This window comes from Protomyctophum bolini, assembly GCF_963924005.1.
Source record: "Protomyctophum bolini genome assembly, chromosome: 1".
In the NCBI taxonomy this organism is placed as follows: Eukaryota; Metazoa; Chordata; class Actinopteri; order Myctophiformes; family Myctophidae; genus Protomyctophum; species Protomyctophum bolini.
In genome coordinates this window covers 32,881,447-32,900,677 of record NC_137862.1, presented here as the reverse complement: position 1 = coordinate 32,900,677, position 19,231 = coordinate 32,881,447, and the positions used below count along the sequence as shown (strand labels likewise).

At 40.7% G+C, this 19,231-nt stretch overlaps 1 protein-coding gene across 2 annotated transcripts; it reads right to left on the bottom strand.

Moving 5' to 3' along the window:
* Positions 1 to 2,989: 2,989 nt before the first annotated feature.
* Positions 2,990 to 16,122, bottom strand: LOC308317348 (membrane progestin receptor gamma-B-like). Of its 2 annotated transcripts, XM_080766311.1 has the most exons (9): positions 15,989 to 16,069; positions 14,919 to 14,942; positions 14,442 to 14,569; positions 10,169 to 10,374; positions 9,179 to 9,305; positions 8,546 to 8,590; positions 5,620 to 5,716; positions 5,143 to 5,287; positions 2,990 to 4,167 (listed from the first exon to the last, which is right to left on the bottom strand). In XM_080766311.1, exons 3-9 carry the CDS (start codon positions 14,486 to 14,488, stop codon positions 3,860 to 3,862), a joined length of 975 nt encoding a protein of 324 aa, XP_080622437.1. In that variant the 5' UTR covers positions 14,489 to 14,569; positions 14,919 to 14,942; positions 15,989 to 16,069; the 3' UTR covers positions 2,990 to 3,859. The 2 variants fall into 2 exon arrangements, with proteins under 2 accessions (XP_080622437.1, XP_080622436.1); XM_080766310.1 differs by lacking the exon at positions 14,919 to 14,942 and having other exon boundaries at positions 15,989 to 16,122.
* Positions 16,123 to 19,231: the final 3,109 nt, after the last annotated feature.

The following is a 19,231-nucleotide window of genomic DNA, read 5'->3' as shown; positions in this document are numbered from 1 at the left end:
CACCATTAGTAGTCATGCCTATAGTTTAGTTTGTGACTGGCTTCAGTGTCGGTACATTCTCCAAAAGCCAGTAATTCCACAATCCAGTGGCATGACATAATATATCTGTACCTCTGCTGAACGTCAAGAACAGCCTCATCAGAGCCTGGTGGAATTAAGTCCCCCCCATATGGTCGGTTCACTTGATATCTGATATCAGATCGCTGAATAAATGCCTAAATGTAATAAAGGTTCTCATTGTTTCATTTAATAAAGGGTGGTGTCAAACAAAGACTGCCAAAGTATGCATTTGTTACACTGTTGTGCCTGGCTGTCATGGCCTTCAGACCTCCAAAACAAACCAATACGACTACTTCTTCTCTTCTTCTCTTCCCACCTAATTCAAACACACTCTGCTAGTTTGGGATGGCTCAAGGTAAGACAGGGTTAAGCAAATAGAACTGAGATTGGTATTTAAGACAAAGTCGAAGCCATAACACTGGAGGGAGCGACAACGATCTGGTACCACCCAAATTTAGAATAAACATTGGAAAATACTCATTCTAGTAGCCTACTCTCTGCTCTGCCTCCAAAATATAGAATGCCATCCATTCCATTAAAGGATGTGTAACACTGGTTTCTTTCAAAATTGCCCTGAGAAAACACATATCATGCAGGAGACCAAAAGGGAGGGTGACCAGATGTCCCTCTTTGCGTGGGACAGTCCCTCATTTCCAAGACTTTTCAGGCGTCCCACATTTTGAGACCCTGTCCCACATTGCGACTGATGACAGGCAATTCAGTGTTCAAATATATATATATAGTTAGCCCCTAATAGTTGGCCTTCTGTTGTAAACCTCTCTCATTGTCTCTTCCTGCAAGATGTGTTTTTAAGCCTGTTAAAATAGCATAAACATAAAAATAAAGCATGATTTTAAAACAAAATGTGAGACACCAGAGGAGTTTATAAATGATAGCCAATAGGCCTATGGTCGAATATGACATCAAGGCATTTAATAGAAACTCAAGTAGTAAGTTGCTAACCCAGTACTCCAGTATCGCTTGTGTGGGACAAGTGGGATGGGGGGACTAGTGCATTTCTAGTTATAAAGTTTTCATTCAATCAATCAATTCTAGGCTACAACTAGTGACAACAATGAACTAGGGAATCAGAACAATATATACAGTATGTACCAGATTACAAAACTGATAAAAGAAAGCAACAAAAGCAGATATTACATCACATAATGTAAGTAACATGCGACCTACAGTTGTAGATTTAACATTTAAGTCATATGTATCCTACGAAACAATGTGTATCAACAAATTACCTAAAAACTTCATTGTAAGTCCCTTCAACGTGTTTTCCCAGTTAGTGGCCTCCAGAAATAATATAAATTCAAATGTTCAATTCAAATGAGCTTTATTGGCATGATAACACTTGCATTGGCGATTTAAACGTATGTTTAAACATACATTTAAATTGCCAAATAAAATGTAAAAATACAATAAAACAGTTGAAAATAGGGAAATTAGATACAGTTGGAGGGGGTACAGCATTGTGTAAACAGAGCTAAGTCACATTGCATCATTATATACATGGTATATACAGGGTATAAAGCTTTTTGAAACAAATAGCAGCAATCTTTTGCAGTCACTTTGGGACAAATAGCAGCTTTTTCCCCTCTCAAAACAATTTAAAGAATATCAAAACCAAAGAATACCAAACCAACAAACCATTAATGGTTTGTTGGTTTGGTTTCTTGAAGATGGTCACCTGAACCCCGGCATTATTCTGGGGAGAACTTTGTACTTGGAAATACAGTCCAAGTCCAAGGACAGTTGCAACCCCAGGTCTGTTTTTATTACAGTAGGCCTAAGTGTTTAAAGCTGGCAATCTACTTATAGAACTAGGAAAACAGACACACGTCTCTGACATGTCGCTACAAATAAATGAGATGCATGCCAGGATTGGACTTAAAAATCACACCCGTGTGAACTGAGTGGTGCAACTCTGTGTGGTGGTCTCCGGTGGGTCCCCGGAACTTCCAGACCCACAGGAACGTGCCCAGGTTGCCAGTCTGGTTCCGGCGAGCCGCCCGCGTCCGAAACAGTCGAGAAATGACAGAGTTACTGTGTGGGGGAATTAGCATTTAGCAGACAGCTATATATCTCTCTCTCTCTCCCTGTAATTAGCAGGCAACAGTGCAACACTATCTCTCTCTCTCTCTGTTTCTAGCACAACAGTGGCACTTTTGCCCCTACTGGTACTCTAACATTGTGACATAGGGACATAGGTTAGGACATAGGGAGGGACATAGGGACATTGCTGTTCCTTGGAGTGGTTGCATGCACCACTCAAAAACAGGGGCATTTTCTTAAAACAAAACCAAACAATGTAGGCTACTTTACACCAGATGGCGCTGGCAACAACCTGTTCCACATCTGGGTATGGAGGAAGCTCCTAGAACGGAACCATTCACATTTTTGTGAAAAGGGGCATACAAACAATTCTGGTCATTAAAAAACAGGAGGAGCATTAGAAAAGGGGATATATATATTAATGCCCTTCCCCTTTATATATTATATTATATTAAAAAAACAGTAAAAGTATTGCAATAGTCAATAGGATATACAGTGAATATCAGCAGTGGATATGAGAATGAATAGTAGTAAATGGTACATTTATATAGCGCCTTTATCCAAAGCGCTTTACATAGATTGTGCATTAGTAGCATTACATTCACCCATTCACACACACATTCATACACCGATGGCGAAGGAAACCATGCAAGGCACCAACCTGCACATTGGGAGTAATTAGGGTTCAGAGTCTTGCTCAAGGACACTTCGACACTAATTCTGGGGGAGCCCTGGATCAATAGGAACCTTGCAATTCCCTTCCGGCCGCTCTACCGGCCACTCTACCACTGATCCACTGCTGCTCAGTGTACAATGTGTACCGTTATGTACAATCTATCAACACAATCTATCCTGAATATAAAAATATTGTACTTTTCCAATATGTTTATTTGAAAACTTTAGTTATTACTAGTTACTTTGTAGATTTTGATTATTATTACAAAACATACATTAAACCACTTGATTTTGGCCTTTTGAAAATAGCAGCGGATTACTTTTACTTTTAGTACTTTTCATTTTGATGCCAATACTTTTGTACATTATTTCAGGGCTTTTACTTGTAACAGAGTATTTCTATATTGCAGTATTGATACTTTTACACAAAAAATTGTGAGTACTTTTTCCACCACTGCTTAACAGGCATTTGTCAAGGTTCTCTAGTGTAGTTCCAGAGAACATGATAATCTGATCTCATCCCTATAATGCTTCCTCACATCTTCACATTCTTGTAGTTATGTATACTAAAAGCTCGACCATGCCGCTCGATTGATTCGGTCTTGCACTATGCCAAGGGGAGAAATATTTTAATTAATAAATAAATAAATAATAATAATAATCAAAGGTGTAACGCAGAAACCTGTGGCCTGTAGAATGATGTTACCATAGGTGCCCAACTGCCCATCGATGTTTGATGACATTGCGTAGAGTGAGTGGTCCTAAAGAATAATGTGTTTTATATTGACTGTACAATAATATTTTATTATCTCACCCTCAATGTCTTCACATATTATGTGAAGACATTGAGGGTGAGATAATAATCTTAGAACCTTGGCAGAGTACTTATGAATAGTCTGTGGAAGTGTGGAGGCAAGTGGAGTGCTGGTAAGTGTCGGCCCTAGCAACCAGACACCACGTCAACCCTATAGGGCCAGTGCATATAGGTAGGAGTTTCACTCAGAACGGGTTATTCTGGTTGACATTTTCCTGCCTACCAGTTGGCAGTAGGCCTAGTGGGATTTTAGTAGCAGGCACAGGCGGCACAGGCGGCACAGCCCATGGTCACGGCTGTCTTCTGGCCTTTCCTGTGACTTGTTTCTTCCCGGCTGACCGCCTCCGGAGCCCAGAGGAGAGGCAGGGAGAACAGCATGATGATGGCCAGATTCAGCAACAACGACAACAATATTACCACCATTGTGTTGGCGAAGTTCACAGGCAGCGAGTGCGCGAGGAGCCAGGTGCGTCGTGTGGCCATGTCCAGCTCGATGGCCTTCATCTGGAAATGAGTCCCCATGATACCACACACATGGAACAGTTGATGGCTGTGACCTGCAGGGGGCAGAAAAGCAACGTAGTTGAATGTAAAGGACACTGGTTTTCAACAGCAAGTACATTTAATACTGTACTGTACTGTACTGTACTGTACTGTACTGTACTGTACTGTACTGTACTGTACTGTACTGTACTGTACTGTACTGTACTACTTTTTTTCTCTCTTACTTCTACTCCACTAGATATTGTACTTGTACTTTTACTCCACTGCAATTATTTGAAAACGTAGTTACTTGTAGCTTTTGATTATTATTACAAAACACAAAGTAACCACTTCAGCCCAATGTACATTTCAGCCATTTCAAAATAGCAGCTCTACAAGCTCACAATATTGTAGATCTGCTATTTTAATTATTTTTAATACATTATATAGTTGGACATTTTTGCATAATGCAAAATTAGTAGACTGCCAAACACATACAGTAAAAGAGCTATAGCCCTAAATTACCATTACATGTCTGTAACGCCGAGATGGTACAAATGGAAACAAATGGACCTGTTCCATTTGTACACTCTCAGAGTTAGGGTCCTTGATAAAAAGAATTGAGAACCACTGTCCTAGTGGATTCATTATGTGCCATAGTGTCGTAGTAAATCAGTGTCATACATATTCTGAAGAAAACATGGATACTGACATTCAGTAATTGGATCTTATGATCAAAATTAGAACATTATAATGGTTGGTGTGTAAAAACAAAATCTAGAATTTGCCACGGACAAGGACAAGTCTTGCCACGGATTTGTCTGTGTACGGACATATTCAAAGTCAAAGTCGTATGATTTGTCACACACGTTACCACAGTAAAATGTGTTCTCCGCATTTGACCCATGCATCTCTTGGAGAGGTGAGCCGCTGCCAAGGAGCGGTGAGCTGCAGGCGTGCCACGCTCAGGAATCATTTGATTAGTCGATTTGATATTGATGAGATGCTCAAAAAATATATACTATTGTTTAATAACAGTTCTCACTTACCTATGTAGTCAAAGCTACCAGGGGCCAGCCGCTCAGGTAGGTGTGTAGCAAACAGAAAGCTGGTGAGGAAGGCCAAGGAAATGTGGTAGCAATGCTGCATGTTGCCGTCAGTGTCTGTGCAGCCCTCACCGACACACATGAAGATCTGCCAAAACAGACACGCACTGTGAACGCCAACATACATTTTTGTCGACAAAATCAACTGTAAATTTAGTCGACTTAAATCTTATGATATTTAGTCAACCAAAAGTAGACTAAAACCATAACATTTCAGATGACTAAAATATGACTATAGGCCTAACTAAATAATATTTGCTGTCAAAATTAACACTGCTTATTGCATGCTCATTGCATGCCAAAACAATGCAATGGCACACACACGTGTACACACACAAACAATGGAGGGAGGTAGAGGGGCATCATGCCTCCTCCTGCTAGAGATCTGTGCTCCACCCATCGTAGTAGTGGTGGTCTTACCCGATAGAACAGAGGAATGCTGTCAAACAGGTAGGGGTAAGCAAACGCCACAACGCGGAGAGCCTTTCCAAACTTTGGACTCTGGCACTCTGGGAATCTGTTATATAACAAAAGGAACTATTATCCTCCATATAGTATAAAATGGTCATCTCAGAATCTAACCGAAACGATACACAAACCAAACTAACTCAAACAATGCTGGTTAAGTGTCTCTGGCATTGTCAAAGTATTTCTGTGACATACATTTGTGAAATGTTGGGTTGCTTTCCTTTGATTTTCATCTAAAAACCAAAATCGAATACTCAGAATGTACTGATACAGTTTGTGCTTGTTGTTATACATTTGTGGCCAATTATCTTTTGTTTGTTTGTTTGTTTATTTAGCATATAATACAAATAAATGACAATAACATATAAAAGAAACAAAAATATAATGCAAGGAAAGGAAGAAGCCTATAGGCTTATATGGAATCCTTTCCTAAAGGAAGTGGTTATTGGTTTAAAAGATTAAAAGTTCATTAAGAACAGTACATAAATCTAGAAGTTGTCAAAGGGGGGCAGCTGAGCAGTAAAGAAAATAAAAACACAGACTGCACAGAAAACAGAAATAAAATACACAAAAGAAAATATAACACATCAAGGTAAAACATGAAATCTACAGAGACGAAAAAATAAGATATTTCTTAAGATGTTTTTTGAATATTGGTAAGGATAATGAGGATTTAAGTGAGGCATCTAGGGAGTTCCATAGATGAGGGCCTCTAAATTTGATGAAAGATTGATATTTGGACGTGCGACAATAGGGTAATTCAAAATGATCTCTTTGCCTTGTGGGGTAGGAGTGAATGTCCGAAGTAACACGGAAGAAATTGTGAAAAGAAGACGGAAGGTCTTGTATGCATTTTTTGAATTTAAACATAAATAAACAGGTCTGAAAAACGTTTACTTTGTCGATGGGTAATAGCGAGTATTTAATAAAGAGCGGGGCAGACGGCTCATACCGATTTGAATGTGAAATCATTCTCAGAGACCTTTTTTGAATGATCAGTAATTTTGTGAGATGTGTTGAATCTCAAATCTTATGTCAGTGGTGCACAACCTTTTCAGGCCGCCACCCCTCTAAATAATCATATTTGAACTGGGGACCCCACCAAAATAATCATATTTGAATTGCAGGGGACCCCACCAAAATAATCATATTTGAACTGGGGACCCCACCAAAATAATCATATTTGAACTGCAGGTTACCCCACCAAAATAATCATATTTGAACTGGGGACCCCACCAAAATAATCATATTTGAACTGGGGACCCCACCAAAATAATCATATTTGAACTGGGGACCCTACCAAAATAATCTTATTTGAACAAGGGACTCTGCAAAATAATCATATTTGAACTGGGGACCCCACCAAAATAATCATATTTGAACTGGGGACCCCACCAAAATAATCATTATATTGAACTGGGGACCGACCCACGCTGACAAGCACTTGGAATTGTAGGAGTTGAAGCATTACATTAAGCCTATTTTCTAAATGTTTGCCTCTTTCTTATATTATTTAAATATTTGACCAATGTTTGACCAGTTTTTATAGTATAGTTTGTTGATTACTTTTGATACATTTTCATTTCATTTATTTTATTTCTTTTGATGTATTAAAACGATTAAATTAAATTAAATTGACTATTTACCTTTTGTCATCTTGGGACCCCCCCCAATAACATGAGGGGAAGATCCCGACCCCACAGGTTGAGAACCACTGTTCTAAGTGAGCCAACATGTGTCTTATTCTTATTGTTGCTCATAACAAGATGATATAAGACAAGAACATATCATCACTCTGAGAATCACACAACCAGTTCTAGGAATCTGTGACGCACAACATTTTCAAAAGCAGCAAGACACTTCTATTATTATTATCAACAGATTAGATGGATGAAAACATGATTTACAGTTCTCCAATTGATATAGTTCACATAGGTTGCTACTGTATATAATTTATCATATATTTACTGTTCTCCATTTCAGTCCTTAGATAAAATATGCCCAGCTGAAACCACCCGAAAGTTCATTATGTTTTAGGGTGGGTCTCTTTGTTCAAGGTTGGGTGAGATCCACTCCACTGACAAGCAAGTTGCTCAATTGTTGAACTGCCACAAAGAATAAATCCTTATTTAATGAAATACAAGATAAGTTCTATGTGCAATCACATATCACTTTCTGAAGAGGATGGATAAGGGCTCATTTTGCAGTACAAGTTGTACTGTACAACTGTGTTGCTCAGCGAATATGGTGATAATATATGTGTGTGTGATAGTATATCTGTTTTCTTCAACATTTCTTTGTAGTACAACTATTCCAAGCAACTGGAGAAACAATGTTTGAACCAGTGTTTTTTTTTTGTTTTTTTTTACAGCAAACTTAGGGACAGTTTTAGTCATAGTCGTTTGAGTCATATTTTAGTCATTTGTATGTTTTAGTATTAGTCTAGTTTTAGACAGTGATGTAGGATTTTAGTCAACTAAAGCTAGAGTTGATTTTGTCGACTAAAATGTACTTTGGGCAGCGATGCCTTGATGGCGTCGTAATGGCTGATTTTGCACTTGGTTACATGCTGAAAATAGCCGATCTGCAAGCTCATAGTGAATGACTTACAGTAGATCTACTGTTTTCAGAGTGCAGCTCCCCACCCGAGTGCAACCAACATGAAATGACTAGTTCTACTGGATCTCTTCTCCACTATAGTCCCTCCCTAACATTTTAGTCTACCGGTAGTTTTTATTTGTCGACAAAATGATCAGTATATTTAGTCTTAGTTTTAGTCATGGTAGCATAGTTTTTGTTTTGTTTGTTTTCGTCAGTGAAAAAAATCTAGTTTTTCGTGGCAGTGGTTGAAACGAACAGAAAGGTGAAGGGCCTTTACCTTTTGACGATGAAATGGTCATATTGTAGGAATGGTAAGCCTAGCCTTAACAGAGACAGATGGGAGGAAAAGTTATTAAAGCATCATCAAACGTTACCAAAACAATAACAAAGTACATGCACATTGTGCAGTGGTGGGGAAAGTACTCACAGTTTTTAACAGTATCAGTATTGATAGTATAAAAGTATCAATATAATGCAATGTAGAAATACTCTGTTACAAGTAAAATATTTTGTGTGTCGCGTCGATCTGTAGATCGGCTATTTTCAAATGACCGGAATGTAGGGCTGAAGTGGGTAATGGTTGTTTTGTGTATCTTTTCGTAATAATAATCAAAATCTACAAACTAACTAGTAACTTTTCAAATAATTATAGTGGAGTAGAGATATAATATTTGCCTCTGAGATGTATTGAGGAGTAGAAGTAGAAGTACTGAGAATTAGAAATACTCCAAAAAACTAAAAACACCTCAAAATTGTACTTAAAGGAGTATTTCGCCCACATTTCATTGTTTCTGTCACATTCCTTAGCCAATAATTTGATAATTTGTTCCCTATGGAGACACAAATAGTCTCCTTTGTGTCTCCATAGTGAACCAGTGCTGGTGTGAAATAGACTGAGTAGTGTCCGCACCTGGAGTAGCAGGCCATGGCAGTGCAGAACAGTGTGTTGAGGACCGCTATGGGGACGTAGAGATGGTGGAACGTGCTGTTAAGCCACCTGTCAGGGAAGACGTACGCTGAGTAGACAACCGCTGACCCTGAGCATGACAAGGAATTCACAAACCTTTAGATTGTGGAAGAGATATGGTGGTTTCAAATATGTTTGTATGACACACACACACACACACACACACACACACACACACACACTGTCACACACACACACACACACACACACACACACACACACACACACACACACACACACACACACACACACACACACACACACACACACACACACACACACAAGCGTACAGCAAGCATAGCACATTATCAAGGTTCATGCATAATTGCATACCTTGCTGTATTATGGGCCACATCATGGCTGGTTCGGTAAGGCTTACTCATACTGTCACACTATAAGTCCCTGTCATAGCTTTGGTTTTCTGTTTGACAAAGCTAATAGCAGGCTCAGGCTATAATGTGCTGAACCCTACACATACATGGTGGCCATAGGTTAGTCCGACATACCAATAGTCCGACATACGTGGCCGGTTAAGACTCACTCGTGGCTCTGGCATACGTGGCTTGTTAAGACTCACTCCTGGCTCCGGCATACGTGGCTGGTTAAGACTCACTCCTGGCTCCGGCATACGTGGCTGGTTAAGACTCACTCCTGGCTCCGGCATACGTGGCTGGTTAAGACTCACTCTTGGCTATGTGGCCGGCTAAGATAGACTCACCCGTAGCTTCCACGTTAGGGTTTGGGGTGTCATACCTGTGCCTGTCGGACTGTTGGGACGTCGGAACAAAGATATGCACCCGCACATACATACGTATGTAAGCTAACATAGCAGGCTGTAGTGTGCTGAAGCCTGCACATACGAACGTATGTAAGGTAACACAGTAGCAGGCTTTAGTGTGCTGAACACTGCAAATGCATACAGTACGTACATACCCAGGCTGTAGAAACTGAGGGCGCCGTAATCGAAGAAGAAGCAGATGTGTCGTGCACGTGGCGACATGGTGCTGAAGGTGTGGGCACAGCTGGAGGCCAGCGGGTATGTGCAACACGCCAGGAGGAACACCAAGAAGGGCCAGGTGAAAGAGTCCTGCCATGCAGTCTGCATCAGTACCACCGTTAGCAGCTTCCATAGGAAGTACCTGAGAGGAAATATAAGCAACATCTGTATGAAAGTAATAATCTATATGTTTGTTTACCTAGGGTATCATACAGATACCCTGGGTAACCTATATGTTTGTTTACCCAGGGTATCATACAGATACCCATGGTAAACAAACATAGGTTATTACTTTCATGTTATGACTCAATCAGAAATGTATATAATTTGTTGCACGTCAAATGGCATTTTTTATTTATTTAAGTCGACAAAAATCATCCATAGATTTAGTCGACTAAAAGTAGACCAAAACTAAAACATTTCAGACTAAAATATGACTAAAACTAAATTAAAATGGACTCAAAATGAACACTGGATGGTAGGCTGCATAGTGTTTTGCGTGTGCAAATAACAACAATCAGATGTTATCGGGTAGCTCAGGCCTACCAGGTGTGTATGAATATAATGGACAGTGTTTCCATAACTCAGCGCGCCTCATTAACAAAGCGACCGTAATGTGTGAGTTTCCCCATCGTAGTAGACTAATTGAGGCAACACATCAGAGAATGTTAAGCAGAGACTAGCTCATTAGTGTCTGCAGGCATACAATTCCACACCTGCAGGTCCCAGGACACACACACCCTCACGCATACACATTCACCTACACACACCCTGATTCTCACGCACACACACACCCTCTCCCTGGGACTGTTCAGTCAAAACAAACATCATCTCAGTGGGGACTCTGGGGAGGACTGACTGAGGGATCACTAACCTGACACTAACTAACACATTCCCCATTCTCAGAAACAAGCGGTAAGAAGAATGCAGTCTTTCGAGGGAACTTACATAAAGTACATATCTATCAGAATGAAACACGCAATTATGGAATTATGAATGATGGGTGCGCTCTGTTGAGACAGTGTCACAGTGTTTATCTCAACACAACAGAACTCCCCCCCACACACACACACACACACACAAACACATGCGAGCGCATGCACGCACGCACGCACGCACGCACGCACGCACGCACGCACGCACGCACGCACGCTTTCTTTGTCTCAATCACAGTCTATAATTGTCTCAATCTCTATTCAACCTTTTATCTACTTTATCAATAACTTAATTTAATTCTAAAAGGTTGAAATGTGTAATTGTTGTTTTGTAACCAAGTATACTCCCTCTTTTAGCCTGAAGTTCTGAGTCCCTTTAACCCCTTAGGTTATGAATGATTTCTGACCTCAGACCAGAGTAAAGTGACCCGTAACGAATGGTTCAATGAGTGTGTTATGAATGATTTCTGACCTCAGACCAGAGTAAAGTGACCCATAACGAATGGTTCAATGAGTGTGTTATGAATGATTTCTGACCTCAGACCAAAGTAAAGTGAGCCGTAACGGATGGTATGTGTTGTAATACTAGAGAGCTTTTAGTCCTGAGGGCTTGTTGTTGCACACAAGAGGCCTCAGAACAAAGCATGTGCATCTATAGACGAATCCATGGAGCAGTGCCCTGTAGGTCAGGTGTAGCTAATCCATGGAGCAGTGCCTTGTAGGTCAGGTGTAGCTAATCCATGGAGCAGTGCCCTGTAGGTCAGGTGTAGCTAATCCATGGAGCAGTGCCTTGTAGGTCAGGTGTAGCTAATCCATGGAGCAGTGCCCTGTAGGTCAGGTGTAGCTAATCCATGGAGCAGTGCCCTGTAGGTCAGGTGTAGCTAATCCATGGAGCAGTGCCTTGTAGGTCAGGTGTAGCTAATCCATGGAGCAGTGCCCTGTAGGTCAGGTGTAGCTAATCCATGGAGCAGTGCCCTGCTGTAGGTCAGGTGTAGCTAATCCATGGAGCAGTGCCCTGTAGGTCAGGTGTAGCTAACCCATGGAGCAGTGCCCTGTAGGTCAGGTGTAGCTAATCCATGGAGCAGTGCCCTGCTGTAGGTCAGGTGTAGCTAATCCATGGAGCAGTGCCCTGTAGGTCAGGTGTAGCTAATCCATGGAGCAGTGCCCTGTAGGTCAGGTGTAGCTAATCCATGGATCAGTGCCCTGTAGGTCAGGTGTAGCTAATCCATGGATCAGTGCCCTGTAGGTCAGGTGTAGCTAACCCATGGAGCAGTGCCCTGTAGGTCAGGTGTAGCTAATCCATGGAGCAGTGCCCTGTAGGTCAGGTGTAGCTAATCCATGGAGCAGTGCCCTGTAGGTCAGGTGTAGCTAATCCATGGATCAGTGCCCTGTAGGTCAGGTGTAGCTAATCCATGGAGCAGTGCCCTGTAGGTCAGGTGTAGCTAACCCATGGAGCAGTGCCCTGTAGGTCAGGTGTAGCTAATCCATGGAGCAGTGCCCTGCTGTAGGTCAGGTGTAGCTAATCCATGGAGCAGTGCCCTGTAGGTCAGGTGTAGCTAATCCATGGAGCAGTGCCCTGTAGGTCAGGTGTAGCTAATCCATGGATCAGTGCCCTGTAGGTCAGGTGTAGCTAATCCATGGATCAGTGCCCTGTAGGTCATAGCTAATCGAGGCCTAGCTGAGGTGTGCTTAATGGTATACCTCAGCCCAGCCCCAGAGCACCCTTCTGTGGATTTATCTATAGGAGATCTACACATTTAGTCTCCCTGGGTGTTGTGCTCTCATTCCAAACAAATCATGAAAGTGTGCTTAAGGATGTAAACAAATTTATAAAAAAAACTCTTAATAATAAAATAATGCATTTTTGTGCAACAAACACCGTTATATAATGAACTATGATAATCAGACTAATGAATTTAGTCCATTGAATTAAAAAGAATCAATATTAAAATTATTAATAATATTCTTATTTAAAATATATATTTTGTAATGTTGATTCATTGACACAAATTACATTCAACCTGAAGGTTGAAGTATATAAGCTAAGATTGTTTGACCATAATATGATCATTCATCACAGTGACTATTAATAGAAATACCACAAGCTCAATGATGTTGACTCATACATTATAATCACATATCACCTGCAAATTATTATTATTAATATATGCATGATCTCCTGCTCTGAGGATGTGCAGAGAGGTGGATATGAGAAACTGGTTCATTCACATACCAGTGAGGTACGTGCCAGTCTGCCAGAGAACATAATATGCATCGAGTCAAGTCAAGGTATGATGAGTTTCTGCCTTAACCCTAATTATGCAAGCTTTTCATGTTTCACAGGTTTCCTCCCACGTGTCGCTGGACAGAGGGATACTCTCCATCAGATACTTAAACAGAGATGTCTGTGAAAACATATGAGATATCTACATCACCTGCATTTCAGAAAGAATCACTACGGAGAACTAGGCTTTCTTAAATCACAACACAAGCTGTGTCACATGGACGGACCACATCAGAAATGTGGTCCTCTATGAGTCTACGGCAGTGGTTCACAACCTTTTGGAGGCGTGGCAGTGGTTATGGGGTAGAGTGGACGGTAGAGCAACCGGATATCCTAAGAACCGCGATCCCAGAACAAGTGTCAAAGTGTCCCCCCAAATATTTGAACCGGGGAACCCCCAAAATAATCATATTTGAACTGGGGACCCCCCCAAAATAATCATCTGGGAACTTACTCCCCACCCTGACAAGCACTTTGAATGTATTTAGTTTTTTAGTTCGACTCTGTTCCACAGGTATTGTAAAAAATAACCATTTTCACACAGTTTGCCTCTTTCTTATATTATTTGACAGTTTGGCCAATGTTCGAACAGATGTTATAGTAAAGTTTGTTGATTTGATGCAGTATGGTCTTCTTTTTCTGCTCTATGGGGACCTACCACGGGTCACAGATCCAGTTCAGAGAAAAGGATGCGGCTGGAAGTGCACTGTGTCAGGCACCCAGAACAAGCGGCAAGCAGACTGACACTCAGGATAAAGCCAAGAAACGCAAGATGCACAGCAGAGTTAACAACACTGTAGAACTCTAGACTCTGATGTTAGACAGGAGAGTGTGGAGGTATAGTTAACAACACCGTAGAGCCAGTTGGTGTTGGCCTGACCGCACTCATCTAGCAAATATTTAATGTATTATTCTTCTAATGTATTATTCTAATTCTAATAATTTCCCGTCAGCTACGATATGAAATTTAAACATGTGTGACGGACTGACCATGTAGGCAGGAAGTGGGTCCAGATGTTGAGAGTCTCATTGGTCATCTGGAAGAGGCTGAGGATGCAGTCAGTGGCTGAGCTGCAGGGGTGGCGGTACCCAGAGATGATAGAGTCCTCATGGAAGACCTGGGATAAGGTTTAAATTAAACACTAACAGGGTGGTGTTACCCAGAGATGATAGAGTCCTCATGGAAGACCTGGGATAAGGTTTAAATTAAACACTAAGAGGGTGGTGTTACCCAGAGATGATAGAGTCCTCATGGAAGACCTGGGATAAGGTTTAAATTAAACACTAACAGGGTGGTGTTACCCAGAGATGATAGAGTCCTCATGGAAGACCTGGGTTTAAATTAAACACCAACAGGGTGGTGGTACCCAGATATGATAGAGTCCTCATGGAAGACCTGGGACAAGGTTTAAATTAAACACTAACAGGGTGGTGTTACCCAGATATGATAGAGTCCTCATGGAAGACCTGGGACAAGGTTTAAATTAAACACTAACAGGGTGGTGTTACCCAGAGATGATAGAGTCCTCATGGAAGACCTGGGATAAGGTTTAAATTAAACACTAACAGGGTGGTGGTACCCAGAGATGATAGAGTCCTCATGGAAGACCTGGGTTTAAATTAAACACCAACAGGGTGGTGTTACCCAGAGATGATAGAGTCCTCATGAAAGACCTGACTGAGACAAGAACACTCATGTTTAGGTGTCACTGACATGTGAACGACACCGACCTCGACAGAATTAACCACTTAAAAGCCTATATGGTTGATGCCCTGTGGTGTAAAGTTACTCAAGTACTGTCCTTAAGTACAATTTTTACTTCTACTCCACTACATCTCAGATGCATTCATTTAGTTTTGACTGGACTCCAATTATTTGAAATCTTTAGTTATAGCGCTAAAACATTTTGCCATTTGATAATAGCCGATCTACAAGCTTTCGCGGCGCATTGTGAACTTGTAGATTGGCTATTTTCGTAAGATTTGTATACATTTGAAAACGTGTGATATTCTGCACAATGAGTACTTTCTCAAGTGCAGTTTGATTCCAATACCTTTGTACTTTTACTCAAGTACATTTTGAATTCCGGACTTGTACTTGTAACAAGAGTATTTCTACACTTAAGTAAAACCACCATATCAGATCTACAGTACAGGCTCACAACACATATGAGCTTGTAGATCTTATGCTGGGGTTTAAGTCGTTAAACAGTTATAGTTTTTTCAGTTTTAGATGCTCAATGCATTTTTATAACTTTATAATTTTTGCCCATCATATCATTAATATCAGGTAGAGGAAAATTATTTCTTTATTACTTATTTTGTATTGATCTGAATTAAAGAAATATCGCAAATAGTATACAGTATTATCAACAACATAATTATAGTTATATCAACAATAGCTTTTCTTATGCTTTGAAAATATATCAGGACAGTGTTTTCTTTCAGTATCCATATTCCTTGATTGATTCACCTCTCTCAGAATCAGCATGTTAAATATCAGCATAGATTAGACGTAGTGAATTAGCAGAACTTACTTGGGGCACTTGGTTGATGGTGAGAACGCGTGGTAACCTGATAAGGCTGAGCATTGTGATTCTATTCACAAGGTGTTGCTGGACTTGATTCACCGAAACATGAAGGGAGCTGAACTGAACTGTCACCTGGTCGGGAGAACCTCTCTGTCTTTATAAGCGTGTTGTTGCCATGCCATTTCAGAAGGTCCCGCCTCTTCTTCTTCAGTTCACCTATCCTCATCCAGCAAGAATATCCAGTCTACCTGGGACACGCCCCACTAGCTCCGGCCCCTCCCACGGCCGCCTGTCTCCCTCTCCTACATATGCTGTTACACAACAAACGCCCACCTTTAATTCAAGCGTTCAATTCCCAGAATTACATTACGCTGGATATTTTGGTATGTGCACACTAGTGTATTTCGAGGCACAAAGACAGACACACACACACACACACACACACACACACACACACACGATATTCTTTTGCGTTTTCAAGACTAGGAAAGAAGAAAGGCCTCTTTTCAAATGAATGACTCCATTATCCTACAACATGTCTCTGGAGGACAGCCGGTCAAGCAGGTTTCAGCAGAGAGATCTCTTTGCCAAGCCAACACAAACCAACAAACAAATGAAAACAGAGCTGTGATTGTATGACATTAATGATCCAACTGGAGCCACACATATGTCCAATGAAATGCATTGTGCTTGAAACACTGCAGTCTTACCTATAGAAAACAGATTCATGCATGCAGCACGTACTTCCTAGACTTGAAGTGTGAGTTCTGAATTTCAGCCACAGTGTTCCGTAGATGAGGCTGATGTCAATGTGACGGCCTGGGCGCAGTGCAGGAGAAGGGTGTGGGTTTCTCTGGCTGGCAGAAATGTAAACAGAATCTCTTTCATGCCTCGTTCTCATTCCCTGCATGTTTCAGTGTGTGTGAGTGATGGTGGCCGTCTGTCACACGCCACGCCATGCCATGCCTCTTTGGCACGTTATCTTGTTTAAGTGGAGAGAGAAGGCACGTGTGCATGTATGGGCCCTGTCTCGCACACCGCCTTTATTGAGTATTACAAATTTGCAGTACTTTTACTTCTACTCCACTACATATCAGAGGCAAATATTGCACTTTTACTCCACTACAATTATTTGAAAACTTTAGTTGCCATCGTAAGTACAAAGACCTCACGTTAGCCATTATCACAAACAGCTCTGTGCATTGGGCCAGCAAATATATTCCACATCACAAAGTTCACCTTGGGACTTCATTTGCATTCATCTGAGTTCCCAGAATTGCATGTATTCTCAGGGGGTGAATCCTACAATCGTTCACCAAAACAACACAATACTGGAGTAATATGTAATCTATTAATATAATGTATGAAATGTATAGTGATATGTAATGTAATGAATTCTCAGGGGGTGAATCCTGCAGCCAGTAAAAATATTATTTTTTACTTAAGTAAAAGTATCAATACTGCAATCTAGAAATACTCTGTTACAAGTAAAAGTCTGGAATTAAAAATGTACTTGAGTAAAAGTACAAAAGTATTGGTATCAAAATGTACTTTGAGTACCAAAAGTAGAAAGTACTCAGTCTCATTTCACAAGTTTTCTAAAATTGACTATAGCAGATCTGCAAGCTCATAATGCGTCACATCACTGTGAGCTTGTAGATCGGCTAATGTAGACCTATGTTTTCAAGTAAAAAACTAAAGTAACTAATGTTTTCAAATAATTGTAGTGGAGTAAAAGTACAATACTTGCCTCTGAGATGTAGCAGAGTAATAGTGCTTGAGTAAATGTACTAGGTTTAGGTTACTTCACACTAGTGGAGGTGAGAGAGAAAATTGGCAGGCAGAACATGATTTTTTTCAGCTTGTCTGGGTTTGTTAATATGTTAGTCTTCAAACAGACTGCAGTGGCAATAGTATAAACAACACTCAAGTGTAGCAGGAGGGCTGTGGGCCAAAAAGAGACTCAGAAAACAAGGTCAAGCGATCACAACAATCATTTCCTTGAAGGCATGATGTTATTGCCATTTCCAGGAGTGAAATGACAAGTTACATTCATAAAGGTATTACGCAGTTGACTGAAATTGTGACGAAAAATGTCCGTCGACTGCCGTTTGTCACAGACGAAAACTAAATAAAAATTAAGCTATGATGACTAAAACTATAAGACTAAATATATTGACAATTTCATCATAAAAAAAAACGTGTTGTGAACTTGTAGATTGGCTATTTTTAGCATGCAACCAAGTGCAAAAAGCATTACATCGCCAGAATACCTTTTTGTCAAAAATCTGACCAATTTTTTTAGAAAATCCTTGCTATTTTGAGATGTTAGGCCTGAATAGTTTTAACTTTGTCAGCTTAAGTTGCAAGGAGTGCACACACCCTGTACGTTTTCAAATTCACAAAGCAATGGCTGTGAATGTGATTGTGAACTGCGACGTTAATATACAGTAACACATGGAATTCCACAAGCATACAGTCCAGTGCAAAGGAAACTGGTTTTGAAAGGTTGTTTCAAGATTGACATGAAGGTTTTATTCGTCACATGCTCATACCAGTAAGTACAGCAGTGGAATGTGACTGTGTTAACCAAACACATCCAACATAATCAAAACAAAATAAGTATAGGTGTGGTTTTTAACTTAAAATAACAAAGAAACAAACACAGACTGTGTGCATGCATGCATGCATGCATGTGTACATGAACCATGTACAATCAATCAATCAATCAATCACTGACTAAAGCATACTGTTATAAATAAACGTATATGCAGGTCATCCACTCATGGCAGGAACTGTTTGAGCTGATTGCTGATTAACCACCAGTGATGTATCACATAAAATAGCACAATAAGTGCAATTGTGTGTCACAGATAATCAGACCAAACACTGTTTACTACTGAAATGGCTCTCACAACAAGTGTGGAGATGTAAATCCTCTCATCTGTTCCTTGGCCTGCCCGGGTATCTCCTCCCAGTGGGACGTGCAACGAGTCTCCTTAGGGAGACGCACGGGAGGCATCCATTAGTAGATGCCTGAACCACCTAGGCTGGCTCCTTTCCAAGAGAAGAAGCAGCGGCTCTACTCTGAGTCTCTTCCATGTGACTGAACTTCTCACCCTATCTCTAAGGGAGATGCCAGCAATCTGAGGAAACTCATTTTGTCCGCTTGTATCCTATCCACGACCATTTTATTTCGGTCATGACCCACAATTCATTAACCTGACGCTGCCAGATGAGGGCGGTATT